This window comes from Vicia villosa, linkage group LG3, assembly GCF_029867415.1.
Source record: "Vicia villosa cultivar HV-30 ecotype Madison, WI linkage group LG3, Vvil1.0, whole genome shotgun sequence".
In the NCBI taxonomy this organism is placed as follows: Eukaryota; Viridiplantae; Streptophyta; class Magnoliopsida; order Fabales; family Fabaceae; genus Vicia; species Vicia villosa.
The window spans coordinates 69,214,641-69,239,652 of record NC_081182.1 but is presented as its reverse complement, the minus strand read 5'-3'; the positions used below and the strand labels follow the sequence as shown (position 1 = coordinate 69,239,652).

The 25,012-nt window shown below is 35.4% G+C and overlaps 3 protein-coding genes across 5 annotated transcripts; 1 reads left to right on the top strand and 2 right to left on the bottom strand.

Annotated features, from left to right (window-relative positions):
• Positions 1–1,963: 1,963 nt before the first annotated feature.
• Positions 1,964–4,446, top strand: LOC131656048 (protein-L-isoaspartate O-methyltransferase 1-like). Of its 2 annotated transcripts, none has more exons than XM_058925833.1 (4): positions 1,964–2,206; positions 2,373–2,646; positions 3,307–3,465; positions 3,886–4,446. In XM_058925833.1, exons 1-4 carry the CDS (start codon positions 2,027–2,029, stop codon positions 4,134–4,136), a joined length of 864 nt encoding a protein of 287 aa, XP_058781816.1. In that variant the 5' UTR covers positions 1,964–2,026; the 3' UTR covers positions 4,137–4,446. The 2 variants fall into 2 exon arrangements, with proteins under 2 accessions (XP_058781816.1, XP_058781814.1); XM_058925831.1 differs by having other exon boundaries at positions 1,969–2,206; positions 3,301–3,465.
• A 5,045-nt stretch (positions 4,447–9,491) lies between these two features.
• On the bottom strand, positions 9,492–11,372 carry LOC131661796 (28 kDa ribonucleoprotein, chloroplastic-like). Of its 2 annotated transcripts, XM_058931430.1 has the most exons (5): positions 10,870–11,372; positions 10,658–10,759; positions 10,032–10,322; positions 9,777–9,854; positions 9,492–9,694 (listed from the first exon to the last, which is right to left on the bottom strand). In XM_058931430.1, exons 1-4 carry the CDS (start codon positions 11,290–11,292, stop codon positions 9,789–9,791), a joined length of 882 nt encoding a protein of 293 aa, XP_058787413.1. In that variant the 5' UTR covers positions 11,293–11,372; the 3' UTR covers positions 9,492–9,694; positions 9,777–9,788. The 2 variants fall into 2 exon arrangements, with proteins under 2 accessions (XP_058787413.1, XP_058787412.1); XM_058931429.1 differs by having other exon boundaries at positions 9,492–9,854.
• An 8,072-nt stretch (positions 11,373–19,444) lies between these two features.
• LOC131661795 (probable galactinol--sucrose galactosyltransferase 2) lies at positions 19,445–24,117 on the bottom strand. Its single transcript, XM_058931428.1, has 13 exons — positions 23,828–24,117; positions 23,310–23,581; positions 22,540–22,630; positions 22,300–22,440; positions 22,102–22,209; positions 21,900–22,019; positions 21,387–21,797; positions 21,141–21,282; positions 20,976–21,043; positions 20,739–20,873; positions 20,429–20,640; positions 19,985–20,073; positions 19,445–19,881 (listed from the first exon to the last, which is right to left on the bottom strand). Exons 1-13 carry the CDS (start codon positions 24,004–24,006, stop codon positions 19,597–19,599), a joined length of 2,253 nt encoding a protein of 750 aa, XP_058787411.1. The 5' UTR covers positions 24,007–24,117; the 3' UTR covers positions 19,445–19,596.
• Between the last annotated feature and the right edge of the window lie 895 nt (positions 24,118–25,012).

Genomic DNA, 25,012 nt, shown 5'->3' with positions numbered 1-25,012 from the left:
ATACTCGACCAGATGGTCTCCCTAGACTAACTTAAATAAGTTTATTTGTCTCAGGTCCAGGCCTAGATTAAGGAATGCCATATGTGTCATTCGCCCGCTTGAAGTATAAATAAGAAGTTTCTACCAAGTCATCTTTGAGGTTAGATACTTCTTTCTAAAGCATCTTGATATAATCAAGGGACTCATTCAAAAAGCCTTAACTCATGTTTTTCCTAAGCAACACTTTAGTCTTTCCTCTCGAATTGATGTTCCATTTCTTTTAGTGATTGACGTTCCAATTCCCCTAGTTGACGCATAAGTTGGATCTATGACATCAGGATGCACGTCATAGGTTCAACTACCAAAGTGAGGCAACACCTCACACCAAAGTCTCATCGGAGGGACTCACCAAAGTCTCGTTAGAAGGATTTATCAAAGTCTCACTAAAAGGACTCGACAAAGTCTCTCCTGAGGGTCTTAACTCATCCTCACCCGAGGATCTTAACTTAGTCTTAAGGGGACGTTCAAGATCCAAGGGCAAGAGTGGAGACTCGGCGAGGCTCATTCCTAAGGTCCAAAGATGAACAAAAGGTTAAACTACTCCGGCCTCTACGAGCCCTAGTGCTAGAGGGACTGTGTAATGATATAACTTAAAAAGGCTTTGGAGACGAAGCGAGGGGGCACTCTCTTAGCCTTTACCTTCTCGAATCGCCCATGCATTAGTTCGAGCACCGTCATGTTGGTTCGGACACCCTTATCTAGATAAGTCGCTTAAGTCTCCATAATTCTCATCCATGATGTGTCAATGTGTGTAGAGCATCTATGGACCAATAGACGTTACATATGAAGTCATGGGACCTAACCTTGCCCCTTGAGTCTCGAGAAAACAACCATTCACGCATAAAGTGGTTGATGAATAATAAGGGACTCTGTTTAGTACCTAGGGTTATAAATAGGTCAATACCATGATAGTGGGAGATCAGTCTCTAACACCGAGAAACATCCCGTACATAGTTTTTCACTCCATCGTGTGGGTTAGCTCTAATCCTCAACAAACCCTAAAACCTTTGACAACCCTTAATCATTTGGAGTTATTATGCTGATTGTACTTTTATGCAATACTATATATTATCCTACTATAATGTCTAGAAAATGAAGGCCAACAGTGAAATAAGAAGCTACAACATGCAACATATGTAGGCTTTTTTTCACGTAGTATAGTATCTCGCACAGAGATATTATGTCAATCTCTCAAATTAATTCAATGGTTAATCGCATCTCACGTTGTTTCATATGCATGCACTTACAAATTATTTCTCTTATTTCAAGAGGAAAACACATCTCTTTATAAGTATTTAGATCTTTTCTGATTCAGATTTTATTTTTCACTTTCTTACCGATTTTAGCGTTGGAGTGCTAATTTTGGAGGTCATTCATTTTTTCGTCACATTACAAGTTCCGAACCATGGCAATAAACTACAGATTCATCCCTCCGATCAACTCTAATTTCAGAGCCGAATTTAAATGGAAAGGTTTAAATTTAAATATAATTTTTAATCGGCAAAATTCTTTTTTTGGTTCTGTATGTTAACCCCGAGGTTCATTTTAATCCCTTAATTTCAAAAAGTTCCGTATTAATCCTTTAACTTTTCAAACCGTATCATGTTGGTTCTTTTTTCGTCTATTTAAAGACTCAAAAACTCAAAAATTGATCGCTAAATCAGTCGTTAATAAGATTAAAAAGACTAAAATGATACATTTTAAAGATGTAATAGACCATTATAAAACTTTTTAAAGTTACCAAACTAAAATAAACTCCAAGATTAACGTACCAAAAAGATAATTTGTCTTTTTAATTTGTATTAAATAATAAATATTTAAATCAAAATTAATTGTTTGATCTTGCATATTTGTCACCGGAGAAGTGAGTGGGTGATGTGGAGTAAGAAGGAATGGTCGACACGTGTGGATGGTATATGATGATTGGGCATGAGAGCGTGTGAAAGAAAATCGTGGAAAGAAAGTGAGAAAATAGAGAGGTATAGAAATGAATGTGAGCTACTACTACCACTCTTCCCCCGCATTGGCGCATCATTCCCGCCTCTCGTGTTATGCCCCAATAACACCCACTTCTCTAACCCTCTTACACCATCATCGTCCTCTTTCTGTCTCCTTCTTCCAAAACCCTAATTTTCTCACGGGGAACACTATCTTCTTCAAGATGCAGGTAATTCAACCTCTTCCCTCCCTCATTTTTACCCTAATATTCGCAAACACTGTGTTTGAATAATTGAATTGATGATTTAGCGTGAAATTGAGTGGAACCAAATATAATAGGTTAGTAAGATTTTTTTTCCATTCCATTTATGTTTTATTGTTAAAAAAAATTACAGCGATTCTGCTCTGTAAGTGGCAAAAGTAAGAACAAAGCAATGGTGGAGAGGTTGCAGCAATTTGGAGTAATCGTGTCAAGTAAGGTTGCTGAAGTGATGGAGACTGTTGACAGAGCTTTGTTTGTACCCAGTGGATCAGCGGCACCTTATGATGATAGCCCCGTGGCAATTGGCTATAATGCCACTATATCTGCACCTCATATGCATGCTACCTGCCTTCAGTTGCTGGAGGAGAATTTGCAACCTGGGATGCACGCTCTCGACGTTGGCTCTGGTATGATTTTGATTTTGTGAGTGAGGATACCTTGGTTTTACAAAAAAGAATTGATAAGTTACTACTTACTGTTGTATGTTAATGTGACTGATTGTTGAGATAGATGGTATAACCTAGAATAGTTGATGACAAGCGGTAATGATAAGGATGAGTAGAAAAAACTAGACATTAATGCCCAAACGCTAAATTGCTTAGTATGTAGATGCATAGTAGATTCTTAGTTAATACATAAATTTCCATCTCTGGAGAAGTTATATAGTCAGAAGCAAGATATAGTGAAGATGTTATGATAGCGTCCCATGACTGTGTTTGTTGAAAGGCAATTAGAAATAGCATCCGGGTTCTCTTATTGATTTACTCATTCCCAATTCAGGGTTATAAAGCCGGAGAAAAACATTGTGAAAATGCTATGATATGATAACATTACCATGACTGTGTTTGTAAGGAAATTAGAAATAGCATCACGGTTCTCCTATTGATTTACTCAATCCCAATTCAGGGTGGAAATTTTGTTTGTTTGAAGATGTGAGATATGGAATGACTGATGTTTTATATTAGGACATTTTTGTCCTTTTTTTCTTTCTTTTTTTTCACTTTCCTCATTGTTCTCTTCCCTTGGTGTTTATAATTTAAACCTTTTGAGCGTGTTTGCAGGAACAGGGTATCTGACTGCATGTTTTGCCCTGATGGTTGGACCCCAAGGTCGTGCTGTTGGTGTGGAGCATATTCCTGAATTAGTTTCTCTTGCAAAAGAAAATATTCAAAATAGTGCTGCAGCTACACTGTTGAAAGATGGTTCCCTTTCTGTACATGCTGGTGGTATGATTTCAAAAATTTATGTGAATCTGAAAGATTGAAGCTTTTCATCTTAGCATGGCAATTGAATCTAGTTGACTATGAAAGTTGAATCTAGTCCTCGTTCCAGGTATAAGGGATGAAGACTTGATGCAAATGACTAACTAATTTTAATTATGTTGAGTCCATGAAATAGACAGAGAAAATATAACCTATTTGCCAAGATCTATGATTTCTTGGAGGTAATTAAGTCCACAAAAACTGACAGTAGAGTTGATCCAAAAGTATTGTTCGTGTTATAGTTATCTGAGATTTTTTTACTGAGGCTGCATAGAAGTTAATCGTGTTCATTGAAACTTTTGAATTAGTAGTGTTTGTACCAAAATGAGAAAATGAATTAACACATTGATAGATAAAATATTTGATGAATTGTTATGTTGACAGATGGAAGGGAAGGCTGGCCAGAATTTGCTCCTTATGATGCCATTCACGTTGGAGCAGCTGCACCAGAAATTCCCCAACCACTCATTGACCAGTTGAAACCTGGTGGGAGAATGGTGATTCCTGTTGGTAACATATTTCAAGATTTGAAAGTGGTGGATAAGAACCCTGATGGTTCTATCAGTATCCGGACTGAGACCTCCGTTCGTTATGTGCCCCTTACTAGTCGAGAAGCCCAACTTCGCGGCTACTAAGATGGAGGCAAAATCCTGAATTTTGGAAAGCTAATGCTTCAGGTTGTGAGTGTTTGCAACTTCAATGTACACACATGCCCGTAGAATTTGTATAGTTTAATGTTTCTTGAATTTTTTATGTTCTATACATATGTCCATCATATGTTGGAACTTGATGTAAGCACATGCTATGAGAATTTGGATAGTAAAAAGGTCCTTGCTCATCTAACATGATAGATTCATGTAAACCTCTCGCAAGCACAGACACGAACAAACACCCTGAAAGTGATAATTTCCGTTACATATGTGATATTTGACTTTTATTTATTCATCCATTAAATGAACTTAAATATTCAATTAAAAATTAATGTCTTTAATTCTTTTTCATTGATATCATTGTTTCAATAATATTTAATTTTTCAAATGAGTGAGAATCGTCTATAAAAATGTATAAGATGTGTTAAATAGAGAAAAAACATTTTTTTTAATATTTAACTGAATTGTCAGACATATGTTATATAGGAGTTGAACTTTGGTAGTGTCAGGAGACGCTTATTTCTAGCATTGTGACATGCTTCACATGTGGTATTAATTATTTTTGATATATATTTTTAATTTTTAAATTTGTTTTTTATTTATAAGGAACTTTTATTTAATTGTAGGCTTTACAAAATTTATATATTTTTGTGAACAATTCTTTTAATAAAACTTTTATTTTTATTTCTTAATTTTTCTTTTCTAGTCTAATAGTTAAACTCTAATTAGTGGTAGTCGGAGAATTCCTTATGATTGTTGCTTTCATTTTCTTCCTCACTATCTTGTAAACCCCCAAACCCCACCTCAAAAACCATGATGATTTTCTTTTAAGTCACAGAACAACATCTTGACTGTTAATGAGCTAATCTGACTCTTAGGGTGTTTGGTGGAGTCTGACTCTTAGGGTGTTTGGTGGAGGAAAGAAGAACAACATCTTGACTGTTAATGAGCTAATCTGACTCTTAGGGTGTTTGGTGGAGTCTGACTCTTAGGGTGTTTGGTGGAGGAAAGAAGTTGAGAAGAGAGAAAGAGATAAGAAAGAGGATGAAAAGAGAGAAAAAGATGAGAAATAGAGTAGATTTGATGTATTGTTTGGTATAAAAGAAAGAAGAGAGAAATAGAAGAGAAAGAAGTGTTTTATTTTATGATAAAGACATAAATGTCCCTAATTGAATTAAATTAATTTATAATTGTATTGATTAAATATTTATTTTTTCTAATGTTATTAATTAATTTTTAAATGATAAATATGTATTAAAGAAACTGCTTGATTTTATTTTTAACTTTATAATGTTGATTTAATTTTTTTTAATTAAAAATTATATAAATTTTACTATAAATAAATTCTTTATTAGTTAATACAATGAATTTGTAAATAGATTTTAAATAATTTTATATTCTTGATATTCTTATGAAAAGAATAATCTCGTAAATATAAAAGAAGCATGTATAATACGGAGTACATACTATAAATAATGATTAACAAAACAGAAAGAAAAAAGTTTAAAAAACAAACATAGATGTTAATTTAAGGAGATTTTCGTCATTTTCTTAGAATAACTTGTCCTCTTTCCACTTTCTTTTCTATTTTGAGAAGATTGAAATTAGGCATGGGACCCACATATTTCTCACTCTCTGCAACTTCTCTCTCACAAACCAAACAAACAAAATTATGTGTTTCTTATCAACTTCTCTCCTCTCAACTTCTCTCTTCCTTATTTCACCTATACCAAACACACCAAATGAGCTAATCACCTATACGTACAATCTTAAAACAATCATGGAAACTACAACGGAGTCAATACGAAAACACCAACCAAAACCTCTCTAAGCATTTGGATTAGTTGAGCAATATTGATGACCAATGAGAGCTATATTTGCAACACTCACATCTTTCATGAGTCAACACGTTTTACTTCCACGGCAGCATCTTCATCACAAATCAGAGTTTTGCATGCATACCTACCTACCTCACCCCCTTACCCACTTCCCTTATCCACATAAGAGAGAGTTAACCCACCATTTGATTAGTCATCCCACCGCACTTAACTTTTCTCAACCACCCCCTTTTCACCAACATTACATTCAATAAAACTGCATATGAAACAAATTTGATTAGTCACCCCATGTGGTGTCTTCCTGTATATACTTTTTTATTTGCTTTCCAATCTTTAGTTCATGTTTACAAGTCTGTCTGATTGCACTAGACAGATTGTGCATATCCGGTACGCTGAACACAACATGGTTATGTCTAGTCCCTTCGACTGTAAAGCATGCAACACTCCATGCATTAATCCCATCAACAGTGAACGCATGTGATGCTCCATGCATGCATCCCATCAACTGTAAACGCATGAGAGTATACAGTATGCATTGTTTGATAATTTTGTGTTTCAGAAGCAACTTTCTTCTTCTACTTAAACTAAAGAATTCAATGCACAATCAAACATCTCATTACACACTTGTAAACAGTCAACAATGGTCCCTTCATCACGATACATTATCAATGCACATGTAAATGGTGAGACATACATTTGTGAAGTTGCTGGTTTTCTGTTTAGAAACACTGAAATTACACGATTTTCTTTAAACAGGAAAGCAATTTTTTCTTAATTCAAAAAGAGATTAGAGGCGAAGCTTGCACGGGGTGATGTATCACAAATTTTGTACCAATATCTATTTTTCGTGGAAACAACCCAGTCAAGTTTTTTCAAGTTGAGGTCCAGGATGATGAAGACTTACAGAATATGTTTGCTAATCATAAGCATTATGGTTACGACTCCTTAGAGTTGTATGTTACCCTAAAAGAAATGCAACTATCACAATTGGTTGAGTCACAAGTTATTGTACCATTGGTTGAAGAGCAAGCAGAGGTCAACGTCATAGACGAAGAAGAAGAAGAAGAAGAAGAAGAAGAAGAAGAAGAATCGGAGTTAGAAGCTGATTACATGGTCAATGAGGAATCCGAAGACGAAGAAGACGTTGATGTGCCTCCAGCTCAAGTGTACACGCTTCCTGCACATATGAGTAACTTGAACTTGGATAGGGATGAACCATCATCTGATATTTTCTTCAACCCGTACATACAATTCGATGAGCTGTTAAAAGTTGGAGCATTCTCCCGACGGAACGTGTGTTCAAGGAAATGGGATATTCCATCAATTGTTTTGGGCTTTTCGACCTTGTATAAGAGGATTTGCATATTGTAAACCATTTCTTCAAATAGATGACACTTGGGGTTGGAGTTTCTTTCTCAGGAATCTCCGGACATACATTGCTCCCCAACCTGATCTCTGTTTGATTTCCGATAGGCATGCTTCCATCGAGAGTGCATACAATAATCCAGCAAACAGTTGGCACGACCCACCTTAAATCCATGTCTACTGTATTCAACATATTGTACAAAATTTCATGCGGGAGATCAATGATAAGGTTCTTCGAAAGACTCTTGTCAATGTTGGATATGCATTAACTCAATCAACATCCCAACATTATTGATGTGAAATCGTATTGTAAAATTTGGATGCACACAGGTGGATTAATAATCTAGCCAGAGAGAAATGGACTAGGGTTTACGACAACGGGCAACGATGGGTCACATGACTACAAATCTTGTGGAGCCGATGAACGGTGTTTTTAAGGGCATCAAACAACTTTCGATTATTGCGTTGGTGAGATCAACCTACTTTAGGATGGCTTCCCTTTTCGCAACAAGAGGTTAGCGGTGGAGTGGAATTTCCAAATCAGGACAGCTGTTCAGCGAATGCTGCGTGAAATTTATGAAAGAACAGACTTCCAAAGCCAACAACCATCATGTTACAGCGTTCGGTCGATAAAACCGCACCTTCAGTGTCAAAGAAATAGTTGACCACAATGAGGGTCTGCCGAGACAAGAGTACAGAGTTCTGCTACAAGAGGGCTGGTGCAACTGCGGAAAGTTTCAAGCCTTTCATATGCCTTGCTCTCATGTCATAGCAGCATGTTCATATGCGCACCGAGATGTCTTAACACTCCTATCTACCATTTACAAGACCGAAACCTTGCTTGGTATATATAACAATGCATTTCCTGTGATGACAAATGAGGATTATTGGCCTTCATATGAGGAGGAAGTAGTTTGGCATAATGACATGATGCGAAGAAAGAAAAAGGATCGACCCAATAACACGCGTATTAGAACCGATATGGATGATCATGAAAAAATGAAAAGAAAGTGTAGCATATGTCGTTAGGTCGGACAGATAATTGTATTTCCTATTTGTACTATCTTTTGTAAAATCAACTAGACTTTATTTATTCATGAAACATATGGGTATTACAACTAAACAAACACAAACAAAACTTAAACAACACCACAATTAAAGCTTAAAAAACCACAACGCTAAAACAACAACAACACAAACAACGCTTAACAATAAACACGAACATAAATTATCAACATTAATACAACAACATTTTTACGATATCACAACCATCAAAACGATATCATTTGTCTCATGCATCATGACCATGACATCAGTGTTGTTCTTAACTTCATCCCACCACCAACGTTCGATTTTTCCCATGTTAATTGACGTCCTCGTTCTCTGCCTCTGAATTCGTCTGATGCTTTCACCAGCTTCGTACCCCCCGTCTAACCATCGCATCAACAACCTCTTCAGATGGTCCATATAATAAATGTTCCAAAATTTTATTTTAATCAGAGGTTTCACAAGTGAGAAACAAACATGAGCATCTCTCTTAAAATCGACAAGGCAGCCATAACAAAAAATCGAAGAGAATGTGAGAAAACAGTGGAGAAAATATATAAAATATAAAGGGGGGTTGAGGGTATATTTATAGAAAAAACCCTAACACATAGGAGTCACTCCATATGGCTTTTATTTATAAAATATGTACTTAAGCGTCGTCTCATATGACTCCTATGTACAAAATATGCACATAGGCGCCACCCCATATGACTCTTATGTACAAAATATTTATGTGGGTACCACCTGAGTGCGAACCCTAATTTTTCTAACACATTGGAGCCACCTGGGGTGGCGTATACACCCAAATTTTTTGCCTAAGGCACCATGGCCATGGGGTTGCACCATTGCTTTTGCCTAAGGCACCATGGCCATGGGTTTGCACGTATGTGTAAGGCACCCCAAATCTGGTTACCTAGATAAATATTTTGAAAAGTTGATTTTTTTTTTTTAAATTGATTATTTCAATTTTTTTCACAAAGTTCAGTCTTGCCTAAAAGAAATCTTGCACTGTGCATTATTTAGATAAAACTTCGAACAACATTTTTTTAAATTATATTGTAAAACAAAGCACAAGAGTCATACACTCCTATATTAAAACACATCAATATGACACAATAAATAATTCATCCGAATACATTCAAGTACTGTAAAACAATATGGTAGAAAATTTCCTGCTAATAGACATTTGTGATAGTAAGAACTACCCCTACCTACACTCCACCTCTCCGATTTTTTCATTTCATAAATTGTACTAGCAAATAGTCGACAGAAAATGCAAAAACTTGAAACCGTCTGCATGAGAAGAAAATTATGTAAGTAGAATTTCTACTATATCCTCAGCTATTAAAATAGAGATTTAACATTAGCAGATTACTTGCAGCACCACTCAAAAGGAGCCCCGCCTGGGCCTGTCTATAGCAACACTCACTTTTATTGCCCTCCCTTCCACAATCTGCAAAAAAAGAAAATTACCACATATCAAAGAAATCATCCAAAAACATACCCTGCACGTAGTCGTTAATTCAGTTTTAGTTATTTGTTTCCCCAGTTTAACATGAGCCCATAATAATCATATTCCCTTCGATTTGCATCTAAACATTGATCACTTAATAAAGTACTTAAGTAATACCTGACCATCAAGGGCAGCAATGGCATCACTCATTTCTTTCTCATCAGACAAAGTGACAAAGCCAAAGCCACGTGATCGACCAGTCTCTCTATCATAGACTACTCGAGCACTCACAACCTTACCATGTTCACTGAAAACTTGCTCAAGTATACTATCATCAACTTCCCATGATAAGTTACCAACATAAACTCTCGTGACAGGTTCATATGTACGAGGTGCGCGCTCTTCCCGCTCTGGCCTTGTTCCTCTTGGAGCAGCCTTATTCACAGTCAAGGCTCTTCCATTATAATCCTGTCACAGAAATATGCATAAGAACCAAAAGAGCAAAAAAAAATACAATAAAATCGATTAGAAATAAAACACCAATAGTAATAATAATAAATTACTTTGCACAAAATAAACATTAAGACACATTTGACTAGTATAAAAGAAAGAGCATGAAACTTAAACTCCTTTACATATGTAGATTTATTTTCATATAAATATGAAATCCAACAAGAAAACAAAAGGTTATGCTAAGATAGGATTATGAGAAGCACCAAAAGTTCAAAGTGGTTGTCACAACATACACACTAATAATGCTCATAGTTACAAATCCACATTTATGAATTGGATCTTGAACTTACATAGCCGCTGAATTTCTCCACACCAGCTTCAGCTTCTTCAACAGTACTCATGGTTACAAATCCAAATCCGCGACTCCGGTCAGTTTCCCTGTTATAAATAACCTAAAACAACAACCACCATAACTCAATTTCATTTCACCACAAACAGAACGTAATACAACTAACACACAACCAATTAAGAATTGAAAGCAATCGAAATTGAAAAGACTAACCTCAGCAATCTCTACAGTTCCAGCCGACTCAAAAAGCATGGCGAGTTTCTCACTATCAACATCATAAGGCAAATTACCAACGAACAATTTCGCATCTTCTGGCGGTTCCGCAAAATCACCTCCCACAGAGTCGTCTTCACCAGTCTCGTTTTCAGCAGTTTCGGGTTCCCCCCAATCGAGAAGTCCGTCGGTTTCAACGGCACCTTCTTCGTCTGTGGTTAGCGTGTCCCCTTCTTGCGCGGCGAAGAGAGGTGTAGCGCGGTTGGTTTTGTGGGAGAGAGTGAGAGAGGGTGAGGAATTGAGGGAGAGATGGAGTTTGAAGGGTTTGGAGGGGAGTGAGAAGAAGGTAGGTTTGGTTTTGGTGTGGAAGAGTGCGGCTATGGTGAGGGATTTGAAGAGGGGAGTGGTGGAAGTTACAGACATGGTGATAGAATGAAGAAGGTAGTGAAGTGAAGGAATGAGGATATTAGAGGATAAGGGTTTAAATACTCGAACTGAAAATGAACTGGAATCGAGGGTTTTGTGCCAAAAATATTGCAAGAGAAAAAACAAAAATAAAATCTATACACTCTCGACTCTTGAGTAGTTTTTTTTTTTTTTTTAAATAAGGCTCATAAATTGATAAAGAATAAAGAGATACAATTAGAACTAAAAAAACATTGGAGTTAAGTTATCCCAATCAAAAAACTATTAAATCAAGTTATCCCAATCAAAAAACTATTAAATCAAGAAACGTACTTTTAATTTATTTTTTTTTTACAAAAACAAACTTAACTCATCATTATTCAAAAGATGTTCAATACAAGGAGGTATCAAATGGAAACTACTACGTCTAGACCAAGAATTGGCCGCCTTCGCTAACGAGTGGGCAACCGAATTCGCTTGATGTTTAATAAACTTCACCTCAAAGTTAGGAAAAGAAAGCAACAAGGTTTGTAAAGAAGAAACAATAAGACTAAACTCGGAACTACCCGTGTGCTTCTTTCGAAGGGCTTGAACAACCGTCTATGAATCACTTTCAAAAATAACTTGTCGGAGATTCAAGCTTATAGCTCCTTGAATTGCTTCTTTAAGTGCAATGACCTCCGCTTCCAAGATGGAGTGAGTACCAACATCCCAAGCAACACCTGCAAATTAAAGCGACTAAGATTATCACGAACACACCACCCTTTATTCGTGGTGCCTTTTTTAGAATTGAAACCCGCGTCAACATTAGACTTGAACCACCCAACATTCGAAGGTTCCCAATTCGTAGGATGTTGGGGATGGATATCCAAAACCTGTTCCTTTTGTGCCGCCAACCAAGCCTGCCAATTACTAAGCGCTATTAAACCAAGTGTTGTAGCATCCTCCTGCTCATTATTCCATAATTTATTATTTCTATTTTTCCATATCATCTCAAGCATAACAGCCACTCTCCCGGCGGTCTTCCTATCCTCCCTACTACAAATATCAAAAATAAGATCTCTAGCATCATCAAATGAAGTTAACCGGTGTTCAATTACGGAATACAAACCTGCTGCCCGCCAACATTGGATAGTAGTACTACACCCAAACAGAACATGCCAATCATCTTCAAAAATAGCATCACATAACTGACACCCTGTCGGACACTGAACTTGATAATTTTGGAGTCGTATCCGGGTCGGTAAACAGCCCCTACAAATCCTCCACAAAAGGTGCTTAGCCCGTGAAAGGTACTTTTAACTTATTCTTTATAAAATCATCCTTAATCATAACTGGGATGGAGTTAAAAATATCAGCGGAACCTGTGTTGAGCGCTATATTAGTTAAAAAAATCAACACAAGAGTTTCCCTCCCTGTGTATGTGAGTAATTATGATGTTAGTAGTATTAGGCGGAATCAAATTTCTATTCCACATATGAAAAAGCTTTAGGGGGCCAAAGTCAATTAGAGAAAGCGTTAACAACCATACTACAATCGGTTTCGATCCAAATATTCCTCCGACCACGAGAAATTGCTATGTCAATAGCTTTGAGAAGAACGGAAAATTCAGCGAACACCGACGACGTCGAAGTAATATTCACTGCAAAAGCAAGTATGAAATTACCCAAATGATTCCGGAAAATCCCTCCACACCCAACAGCCTTAGTAACCGAATTAAACGAACCATCGCAATTGCATTTGAGCCAACCCAAAGAAGGAGGACTCCATAGAATCTATCTGATGTTAGGAGCGCAAGGAGGACGAATAATGACATCAAACGCTTCGATGATGATGAAATCCGAAATGGAAATAGCGGAGGCGTTGGCAGGATTGTTTCCAAACAACTTCACATTCGATATGATCCAATTAATATATCTGAACTTAGTAGGGCGAATATTATTATGCCTCCATCTATTTCTAGAAGACCAAATCTGATTGATAATGAGAATAATCGCCGCTTTGAGAACAAGGGAAGCATGATTTATCTTAGCACCTTTACAACAATTTAACCATTGTTCCATTGAAGAGGGATTAGAACAGATATTGGCTTTGCATCTAAACCAATCCCAGATGGCAGTAGCAAAACTGCATTGGAAAAAAGGTGATTAGTAGTTTCTTCCTTGGAGTTACAAAGACAACACATGGAGGCCAAAGAGATGCCGCGTTTTTTAAGCGAATCATCCGAGGAGATTTTATCATGCATAACTCTCCACACCAGCATATCCTTATTAGGAGGAATGTCATTGCACCAAATAATCTTGGGCCAAGAACGATTCGGCAAAAGCGTATCTTTGAAACTGTATGCATCTTTCAGAGATAAGGGCCCCGTAACGTTATGGCTCCAAACCAACAGATCTGGGCTATCATCAATGGTACTGGGAAGGTCTAGAAACCAAGACAGAAGAGAGGGGAACCAATCATACCAAGAAGGCGGAAAGTGCCAACGGCCATTGTGAACAAAATATGCCACAACCGACTGCAAGCTGATATCTTTAGAACGAAGAAAATCCAGAGATGTGTGTTGAATCAAGGGGAGACCACACCAAGCGTGAGTCCGAAACTTTATCCGTCAACCGGAGCCAATCGACCATGGGGAATTATTGTACAGAACAGAGAACTCATATTTTATACCGGTCCAAAGAGTGGAGAAAATATGATACCTTATGATTCCAACACCTTTGAAAATCCTGCTTCGAAGAAGAATCGCCCAGGTTTCAGTGTTGTTCATCAAGTCCCAACCAAGCTTTAGGATGGAAGCTTCATTAAGCCTTACCAATGACCTTAAACCAAGACCCCCATTCAGAACAGGATGGCAAGTATTCTTCCACGCCACCATAAGCAACTTACGGTTATAAATATTACCATACCAAATGAAATTTCTACAAGCCTTCTCAATAATTCACAACAAGGAAATGGCCAAGAGTAAATGCTTATCGTATAGGACAACATATTTTGCACAGTGGACTTGACGAAAGTATGCCTACCAATCGTGGAAAGAATAGACCCTTTCCAAGATGCTAATTTGCTAAGAATTTTATCTGAAACAGGGGCCAAGAAAGAGGTATTAACCCTGCCCATAAAAATCGGGATGCCGAGATAAGTAAAAGGGGGAAAGCCTTTTCTAAAGCCAGTACTGTTAATAATGTCGTCTAAGTGTTGATCAGAAATTGAACCAGAGTAAATGAAAGATTTTTGGGGGTTGAAATTTTGACTGGAAGCCATAGAGTAATCCTTGAAAATCTTTTGCAGGGAAATGATGTTAGATTTCTTATCGGTGCAAAAGATAAGAATGTCGTCAGCATAAAAAATATGCGAAGGAACCAGATTGTTATTGGAAGATTTTATGAGTTTTAAACCACTTGCATCGAGAAGCTTAGAAATACTCCGGCTTAACAGTTCTTCAGCTAAACAGAACAGCAAAGGAGAAAGAGGATCTCCCTGCCTCACACCTAGACGGCATTGGAAGAAGCCATGGGACTTGCCATTAAAGTTGACTGAAAGTCAGGCTGAAGAGAGTAACGTAGCAATCCAGTCGCAAAACCACTGATTAAAATCGAATTGAGCAAGGACTTTGGCCAAAAAACTCCTGCTTATGGTATCGAAGGCCTTGGAGATATCGAACTTGACAGCCAAATTACCATGCTTTCACTTCTTATCCAACATGTTGATTGCTTGAAAAGCCAAACAGGTACTAGGGATGGCAAACAGACCCGAACCCGCAGCGCCCACCCGCACCCGAACCCGAGTCAACGGGTGAAAACCCGAGTTGACTGGGTTTGGGCTCGGGTTCGGGTGCCACCCGATATTTCGGGTGCGAGTTTGGGTAGTGTGAAACCCGCGCCCGAAACCCAAAATCACACCCATATATATATATATATATATATATATATATATATATATATATATATATATATATATATATATATATATATATATATATATATATATATATATATATATATATATATATATATATATATATATATATATATATATATATTATATAATATATATTATATAATATATTATATATATATATAATATATTATATATATATATAATATATTATATAATATATATTATATAATATATTATATATAAAATATTATTTTTTGTGTGGAAATTTGTAAGAAAATTGTAGGAAAAATATATTTTATGTATTTTGTTGCGGGTGTGGGCACGGGTGTTATTTTATCACCCGAATAGCTTTTGGATTTGGGTTCGGGTGGTAATTTCGGGTGCGGGTTTGGGTAGTATAAAACCCGCACCCGCGGGCACCCGCTGCCATCCCTAACAGGTAGAGTCCCTAATATTACGGCCCTGAATAAACCCCCGTTGCTCCTTAGAAATCAAAAAAGGCAAGATAGAGGAAATCATGTTAGCCAGAATTTTAGAGATGATTTTATACTTAAAGTTAGATAGAGTGATAGGTCTGAAATTATCCAAAGATTGAGCATCCTTATTTTTCGAGACTTAAATAACTGAGCATGAATTATAGTTGGGGAGAATCCAGCCAATTTGGAAGAATTGAACTGTTGCTTCATACACCTCCATCTTAATAATGTCCCAATAAGTATGATAGAAAGACACCTCAAAAACCGTCAGGGCCCGACGAGCTGGTTTTGTTCAGACTGTGAACCGTATTAGAAACTTCCTCCATCAATGGAATCATAGTAAGAATCTGATTCATATTGTTATCGACAAGGGTAGGAATAACCTCAACCACTACTGTCGAATCATGAATGGGATCTGCGCCACAAAAATATTAGTAAAAAAGTAACCACTACTCTTGATCAGTTTTAGATTGTATATGTACTAGTAGTCTAGTACTTTTTAAATTCAACATATTAAATTTTATAATTTTTTTTTTTAATAATAATGTATTTTTTGGATTAAAAAGGTTATTAAAATATTGATTGTGATTTAAAGTTTGCTCATATAAAAGATAAATCTAATTATTGAATTATTAATTAATATGATTACAAGTCGAATATATTTTGATGTCAAAAGAAAAAAAAATTATCAAGATATTTATTATAAAATTATATTTTATTTATTTAATAAAAAGTGTATATGTTAAAACATAACTATCAAACAATTGTCGGTTTGTTTTAGCTTTTCTTTAAAAATAATTTTTAAAAAATTTTAGATGTCATCCTAAAATTATAAAATTATATATGATTTTTTCTAATTTTTCTTAATACCAAAAATATTCCTTCTAAAGAAAAACAACATTTTCGAATAAAATTTTTGGTATCAACAAAATTTTCGGTACATTAAAAAAATATTTAGAAATATTATATAGATTCCTAATAAATGTCTATAAAATATTATATAGATTTGTTCTGCTCTGAAATAGATGTATGTTTTAAATCAAGAAATAGATGTAAGTTTAAAGGTTATGATCTGAAATAGATGTATGTTTTAAATCAAGAAATAGATGTAAGTTTAAAGGTTATGAGTTTGATTTTTACAAACAACGTCAATATATTATTCTAAAATTGGTGTATAATCAAAGCTGTGATGAATTTATAATTAATTGTGGTGGTTCAAAGCTTCTGACGCGGTAGAGAGGGGGTGACTTACAAGATTATTACTCTAACATTCAAGACAATAATAGTGTAAAAATGTGGAATTTGAATAGGAATAAATTTTGTACCTTAAAAGTGGTGTGTTTCCTCTTTAAATAAGGAAGATGGTTGATAATTTCACACGTGTAGAATGCAGTTGATCGTTGGATGAATTCAAGGAGATTGACATGATATTCTCGTGATGAATACTATGTGACGTCAAGGAAAACGAAGTCTGTCAACTCTACACGTGATAACTGCTTATACTGCAACTAGGTTACGCTTTTGAACCTTGTGGCCCGCTCAAAATAGAATTTAAAATTTTAATTAATAAAGTAATCTCTAGATGGTTAATTGTATAAATTTGTTAAATATGAAACTTGATTTATTGATTGAATTGCAGCAAGATGTGTCGCGCAAGTAATGCACCAATGTGGAGTAAATGAGAAAGTAATTAAACTAAATACACCGTGTTAAATGTCTGAATTGTCATACTAAGTTTTAAGAATAATTATTATGAAAATTAGTTATAATCTCGCCTAGGGTTGGACTGAAAAAAACCACCCAAAGAAATTCGATTCTATCCATGACTTTTTTTATTCAATGGGTCGGTTCTGTTCTGGTGAGCGGGTCAACGAGTAACCTATATAGGGTTTGGACGGATTCATTCAGTCCAATTTGAGTTTTATGATTTATTGTTGTTCGAACCCAACACATTTTAAGGTCCTCCAAAAATTAGAAAAATTTTCTAGTACCAAATATAAAAGAAAGACTGATATGAAAGGAAGAAGATAATAGAAGGACAAAGATGCACCTAACTCCAAAGTTTAAGCCGGTGATTAAAAAATTATCCTACCTTGAGACAAGCCAAGATACAACCTTAAAAGTCCTCAAATGTGTGTGTTAAAATATCATTTGACTGAATTTTAGATAGATTACAAATTCAATGATATTTACTCTTGTATGTTGATTGAGTGAACATCGTTGCAATTGAGTTCATAGTGGTGAGTAGGGAGATAGGTTGAGTACTCGTGCTGGAATAACTAATCTAAATTGATTAAAGCAAATAAGAGAACGTGTGTCTCGATAGACAAAAGTAAATGACATTCATTTGGTAAGGATTGTAATTTAATTTGACAAAGTTTCAGTGTGCAAACAGATTACTTGGGGTCAATCAAGAGTTTAATTTTAGGGTTGTAATGACATGATGTCATTGCACGTCGTATAGCAAGACAATTCGGCCAATCGGACTTGAAATGAGCTAGTTAGAAGCAAAAGAGTGAAAATAAGCTTGAAAAAACACTTTTGGATGAAGAAAATCACTTATTGAGAAAACTAATGAAAAACGAAACAAAAACGCGCTGCTAGCCTGCGATCTACTGGAAAAAACTAGTCCCTGTTTTATTAGTCAACGTGCCTGCGTTGAACTTTTGGGTGACACGCTTTGGCAGCTTTATAAGGGAAAAGAGGAAAAGAAAAAAGGGTTCGATTCTAGATAGAGAAAAGTGACGTATTTGAGCGATTTTAGAGTTTTTGGAGGTCATTGAAGCTATTGGAAAGCTATTTCTTCGGTGATTCTTCATGTTCTTCGAATCTACATATGGTATTGAATAATTTCAACATGAGTAGTTAGATTCCTCTTAGGTTAGGTCTCATTTAATAATGAATCTGTTTTTACTTGATTGAGACATATGATCTGAAGATGTTAATGTAATTGTTCAAAATCATTGTTATTATTCAGTTATTGATTGTGCTCGTTGCCTTTTGTTTGTTATGACATTCGAATTGATCTTGATAAGTAGTGACTACTGACCCTAACACTATTTATCTTACATACTTTAACTGTTGTTGAATTCACTAATTGACGGAATAGTATGATTAGAAGTTATGACTTATGGATTAACGCGTTGTGTTGTCTGCTTTAACAGTATAATTGACTTAGGGGATCGAGAGATTAATGCTTAGGCTAGTGAGCTACATGTCAGGGAATTGGATGTAATGGTAGAGTTAATTTGTAGTGTAACTTTGTAGCTAGTGTATGTCTGTTAACGCGTGTTTTCATCAATTAAGTAGAAATAGGGGGATTCTGATAATAAGACCCGGTCGCCTTTATCATAATTGTTCTAAAAACTTCTCTCTTTCATTTTCAACTGTACCTTGTTTTAAGTTTGCAATTCCTGTGGAGACAAACTTATTTTTATTACTTCGATAACAACATTAGTACACTTGCTAGTAAATTGTCCATCAATTAGTCCAGAGATACACTTCCGACTAATTTCAACAAAAAAAAAAAATAGAGTTGTATCACTTAAAACGTATTTCAGTATGCATTAGGTGTGTTTGAAGATGTATTTTTAAAATATTGGAAGAGTAATTTCGGATTTCATTAGGGTGACTCTTCCCCCCTAAGGGGTGGAAGAGCAACTCCTTCCAACAAAGGCCCTTCCAGTCCACACTCTTTTGAAACAAGTCTCGTTCAATTTGCTCATTTAATCTCAAAATTAAAATATTCAAATTTTACATATCAGTAACAGTTGTTTTATTAATAAAACAAAATATCAATAATATATTCGTCGGAGTAAAACTGGACTTAAATCCAATAAGAAAGGTCTATGGTTGAGAAGAGAGACCTCACTAAAAGTTATCATTACTAACAATATACAAAAACATGTAGTCATTATGTATATCAACATTTAAACTACCTCAACTCTTAGAATACAAGTTCTATGTCCTTTGAATTGCCTTCACCACCAAGTTTAATTGTCACTAACCCATCTTCAGAGTTGTAACAAAACTCCTCCTCTTTCATGTCCACCAAGCAATGTTTCGGTCTAACGTTCGAGTATGCTCCAAAACGGGCACCTCCTTTGCTTTTGATTTTTACTTCTATGCAATCTGCAACATCTATTGTACAAGACAGTTCTTCTACGGCTCCTCCTGAATTGTACATGTCAAGCAATCCAATTGGTGCAAATTGCACATCATGACCAAACACCTGTTTATACATATGTTAACATTTTATAACATTAGATTTGGTAAAAAAAGAAAGAAAGATGATTTTCGCAAAATGTATTATGTAGCAATGCCACGACACTTACCCGGATTGGAGAAACTGTATATACTTCACATTGAAGAGTTTCCAAGGACACTTCTAGTTTTCCTCTACTTGGTAGCTTGGAAAGCAAGCCTGCAATATTGTACAATTTGTAAGTATTTTGGATATGTAAGGTTCTAAAAGGCGTAGACATTACTTAAGCGCTTAGAGCGTACACACTTATCATTTGCTTAGAGCATACACACTTATCATTTGCTTAGAGGATACACACTTATCATTTAAGTTTTTATGTATACGCTATTCCAAACTGTTTTATAAGCCATCCTGGAGATCCTGGAGAGCTTATGGAAATAAGCCGAAACAAACTTATAGACATATCATAAGGTGTTTCCATGAACTCTATAAAACTGTCTCACAAGTGTTTATGTCAGTAGATAGATAGACTTAAATTATTTAATCCAAGCATTTCCTAAGTTTAAATTCGAACCTGCATTGAAGGCATATAATATGCAGTCTCCATTCCATTTTTCACCTGCGATGTCTTCAAGAAACTCAACATCAAGTGGTCTAATTTTCTCTGAAATGGTTAAGTGTGTCGGTGTGACTTCTGATGATTTCATTGGCCAACTTCCTGCTCCTTGGCAATTAAAGACGCCTATCACCCCGGTCAGCTTGTTTAAGTTCCATATTTTCAGCAGACTATAAAGAATTAAAAAAATATATAGTTGTTCCATAAGAATGAAAACTAGTCAGAAAATTATGGCAAACTAGAGACTAATAGTAACAACTTAACTTACCTTTTACCATCCATTACAGGATCTTGAAACAAACAATCTCGAGTAGGACGACCTGCATATCTTGCTCTCAAGACTGATCCATTAGGCAGTACTAGTTTCTTCAGGATTTTAAAATCATGATTTCCCGGCTTATCACTGTTATGCATCAAAAATGGAATTTTTTTCCTTCAATCTATATAGTAATTTTTTAAAGAAAAATAAGTGAGACCAATAATTGTATCAGACTCGATGCATTACCTAACATATACTGCACAACCACCTATTGCTCTTGCTGCAGCATGAAACTCAGCTGTCTCGTGCTTGCTCTAAAATATCCACATTTCAGAGCCAACATGAAGCGACTAACTCATTAGCATTTTCAGACATGAAAGATAAAGAAAAGTAATGGCACAAGAATATTACATGGAACATATCCCAGTCTGGCACAAATATTTCCCCTAGAAGAAGACTGTTAAAAGCTACTGAAGCAATGTGTAAGGTTTGAAAAGTTGGTTCCCTTGGCATGAAATCCTCGGATGCTCTCGCTATTGCACTCTTCTTTGAACTGACAATTAAGAATAATAAAAAAAAAAAAGGACTACTCATCAGAAAACAGAATCCGAAGAATATTTAAGATTGTATTAGCTTAAGACTATTAAGAATGCAAACCTGTAAATTGAATCGGAGTTGTGACACATGCAGCAAATGAGGTTATTGCGTTTAAAGTTCCTTGCAATTGATGTCTCTAAAGCTTCTTGATACTGTTTGGTTAATGAAACACGTCCACCATAACCTGAACCCAAGGCTTCTATTAAATTTTGGACATCTACTTTGACTCCATCGACACCACAGCTAGCAAGATAACTGTGATAGTCATTGTAAAAATCATATAATTTTGATGGATCTATGATTCCAACTCCATATTTTTCCAAGCTGTCCATGGCTATATCTCTTAGGTTCCCTGTGTTACTAGGTGACTGAATTGGATATACAAGCTTCGGATTATACTTTTTCATCGCATCTGAAGACGGGAGTAGTCCTCCCCAATAACCAGCTAAAGCATGCCACATGTAAACGTATCTGCAGAATGCAGAAATATTTCATTGTCAGTTCTTAAGTTACCATGAATTGCGGCATGGAAGTTTTGTTTTATAGGCTTCTTGCTGAATTCTGACAGCTTACTTTACATCCATGTTATCTTTGATAGAATGAACAAAATCATGGAGATTGTTGCAAGAATTGTTGGAACCAGCACTGCTGAACTTTCTATTTTCCTTCATGTCTATCAGTCTTGTTGCAAACCTAATAGGTTATAAAATATGTGAGCATGAGAAATAAGAAACGGAACAAAAAAGTATGGCCTTGATCAAAAAGAGAGACATACTGAGTTCCTTCAATTATTGGTTCGCCTTCTTTGTGAAACTCGTTGAGCGCCTCTTGCCATCCATCATCAACAATGACAAACTTTGGCGTAAAACCTCCACTTGAGAGACTATTTAATTTAATAGGAAAAAAATCATCATCAATATTTTCAAATTTTGCAGGCTTATCACATAGGTAAGTTACTTGAAAATGTACGTACCTTTGAATCCCGTCTTTTATTCCTTGTGGATTTACTTGAGTGTAAAATGCATCCCAAGTGCACCAACCAAACCAATCAAGATGTACAGGAATCTCCTTGTTTTCAAGATGACAGAAAGTTCCTTTGTGTTTCTCTAATATCCTATATCATTAATTACCAATAAAGTGGATATGAAATTTGTTCTTTCAATTATCATATCACAAAGAATATGGACATTCTGGAACAAGAAAAAAAACATACTTGATAGAATCCTTGATTAGCTCAAATGGATTGTCACCTGAATTTACAAATACTGCCTCAAGCGACTGAGAAGTTTGAACACAGGCATCTCCTGAAACATTCAAAAATCAAAATTCATATTAGTATTGAATTTAAACAGCTGATCTGACAATGAGAAATTTATAATGTAGAATATTTTTCTCTATCACTGTTAGAATATTGAATTCATCATGAAGAAAAGAGAGAAAGAGTGAAGCAATCAATTTGCATTATTGAGCTTCATTTGAAATTGTACATGCATCAATCTTATATAGCTTATCAAATAAGCGGTAAGCAAAACTCAACTAACTAAAAAAAACTCTAACCGACTAGTTTCCCATAATGGAAACCTTCTAAGTTCTAACTAAGATTTGAAACTCAATTGTTAAAAGAGGAAAGTTGGTCACAAATTGAAAAGGCTTAAACACATTATCACTTCAAAGCTTCTATGCTTCATTATTTCAACACTCAATTTAAACATATAATAAAGATAATACAAAAATAGAAGGTAGGCAAACGGGTAATGAGCTATGTCCCTACCTTTTTTTGGATGGCAAATCAATCATTTTAAAAACTACATTCATTGACTTAAGAGACACAACATTGCTATGCATAAGTCTTTGGACTCTGTAAAAAAATCGATTGCCTCTGGTACTAGAAAATCAAAAGTCTCAGACAAATGATAGGAAAGCATGTTGATTATCAAAACATGCCACAAAACATATAAGAAAATGAAAAATAAACCAACTAACCACTTTCAACGCAGAATTGAAGCTCGTTAAATGCAGTTCCTTGCAAACTTGCGCGAAATGCTCCGTCCAACACAGGCAAGAAGAGAATGTAGGAAATATTCTCTTGTTCTAGCTCTTGAGAATCAGAAGAAATATCTGGTTTAAGAGCAGTCTCTTCTCTTGCTTCTACTAGCAGCAATTGAGTTTCCATTGGAACATCACTCGCGGATCTTCCTACACGTGGTATCATCCACCATATTTTGACTCTGAATAAAGATAATAACCTATATCCTCTGCATTTTTATTGATCAAATGAGAGCTTAATTTCATTAAAGTGATACAATGATACTTATATAGAGTAAGATTATAACTAACTCTCTCATGTAGTATAACCAATTTGTAACTAACTTGCAACTAATAACTAACTCTCATCTAGTGTAACCAATTTGTAACTAACATGTAACAAATGCTAATATCTCTAACCGTTTCTATGAACATTGTATGAAAAGAGAAAAGAAAAGAGAAGAAGTGAGAGTTACCGGAGAGTGCCGAGAGTGAAGACATGACGGGAGCTTGGAATTGGGGAAGTAGCGCCTAAAAAAGCGGATCCTGTGGAAACCGGAGATACCACAATGTTTTTCGGGACACGTGTCAAAATCACGTGGCTTTTCACCATAAGACACTCGTCCTTTACCGTAGGCACAACCGTATTCGTCATTTTGGCAGTCAAAGGAGGAAAGAAAATGAGAGATGCAACACCAAAAGGAAGTTGAGAAAGTAATTGGATAATGGAATTTGTTAGGTATATTGATGAATGATGAGCTGAGTGTGGAAGGGAGGTTGCTTTATTTATATTAGGGTTAATGAACTTTTTGGTCCCTCTAAATATTGCAGATTTCGTTTTTAGTCCCTCCAAAATTTTCCTTTAAGAAATCGTCCCTTCAAAATTTTTCGTCTAAACTATTGGTCCCTAACGTCAAATTTGCTAGAGATTAGCTACGACTTTAGCCACTGATTAGCTACGAAATTTGACGTTAGGGACCAATAATTCGGAAGAAAAATTTTGAAAGGACGATTTCTTGAAGAAAAATTTTGGAGGGACTAAAAACGAAATTTGAAATATTTAAAGGGACGAAAAAGTTCATTAACCCTTTATATTATGTGACAATTTTGGTGAATTCTTATCTACCCAACACAAAAAGTTGGGTAGTGTTACCCTTAGTGTAAATTGCTTTGGAAACAACAACAAAATATACTATTTAATAATTAATTAAATAAGATAAAATTAAATGATTCAATATGATTGGTGGAATGTACACTACCTAACTTTTTGTGATGGGTAATGAAGTTGTCCCCGACAATTTTTTATTCATTCATGCATATCTTTTGTTACAGTGATAGATAGGATTAGGTTGTTGAGTTATTTTGACTCGAAATTTTGTCGTTAGACTGTGCAAGTGAGGGTGGTGGACACGTCACTCGGTTTTCTTTTGTTAACAGGTGATAGTTGTATCGTGTGTGGGAAACATGCCTTGAATAAAGGAATTTACCCCTTTAATCATAAAAGATACATTAAGTGAAAATTATATCACACTACACTTATTTTAATTATTTAATCATTTACTGTAATATTTCAGGTTTAACCAAAATTTATTTATTACATTTGAGTTTATATAATTATTATTATTTAATAATTAATTTTAAATTTATAAACATACTTTTAT

Excerpts from the sequence above, each read along its gene's own strand:
- LOC131661796 (XM_058931429.1), bottom strand. The coding sequence starts at position 11,292 with ATGTCTGTAACTTCCACCACTCCCCTCTTCAAATCCCTCACCATAGCC. Across the intron at positions 10,760-10,869 it reads GAACTGTAGAGATTGCTGAG|GTTATTTATAACAGGGAAAC; the intron begins GTTAGTCTTTTC and ends TTGTTGTTTTAG. Across the intron at positions 9,855-10,031 it reads TTGCTGCCCTTGATGGTCAG|ATTGTGGAAGGGAGGGCAAT; the intron begins GTATTACTTAAG and ends CTTTTTTTGCAG.
- LOC131656048 (XM_058925831.1), top strand. The coding sequence starts at position 2,027 with ATGAATGTGAGCTACTACTACCACTCTTCCCCCGCATTGGCGCATCAT. Across the intron at positions 2,207-2,372 it reads CTATCTTCTTCAAGATGCAG|CGATTCTGCTCTGTAAGTGG; the intron begins GTAATTCAACCT and ends AAAAAATTACAG. Across the intron at positions 3,466-3,885 it reads CCTTTCTGTACATGCTGGTG|ATGGAAGGGAAGGCTGGCCA; the intron begins GTATGATTTCAA and ends TTATGTTGACAG.
- LOC131661795 (XM_058931428.1), bottom strand. The coding sequence starts at position 24,006 with ATGACGAATACGGTTGTGCCTACGGTAAAGGACGAGTGTCTTATGGTG. Across the intron at positions 22,210-22,299 it reads ATAAAAGACGGGATTCAAAG|TCTCTCAAGTGGAGGTTTTA; the intron begins GTACGTACATTT and ends TAAATTAAATAG. Across the intron at positions 20,641-20,738 it reads CCTGTAATGGATGGTAAAAG|TCTGCTGAAAATATGGAACT; the intron begins GTAAGTTAAGTT and ends AATTCTTTATAG.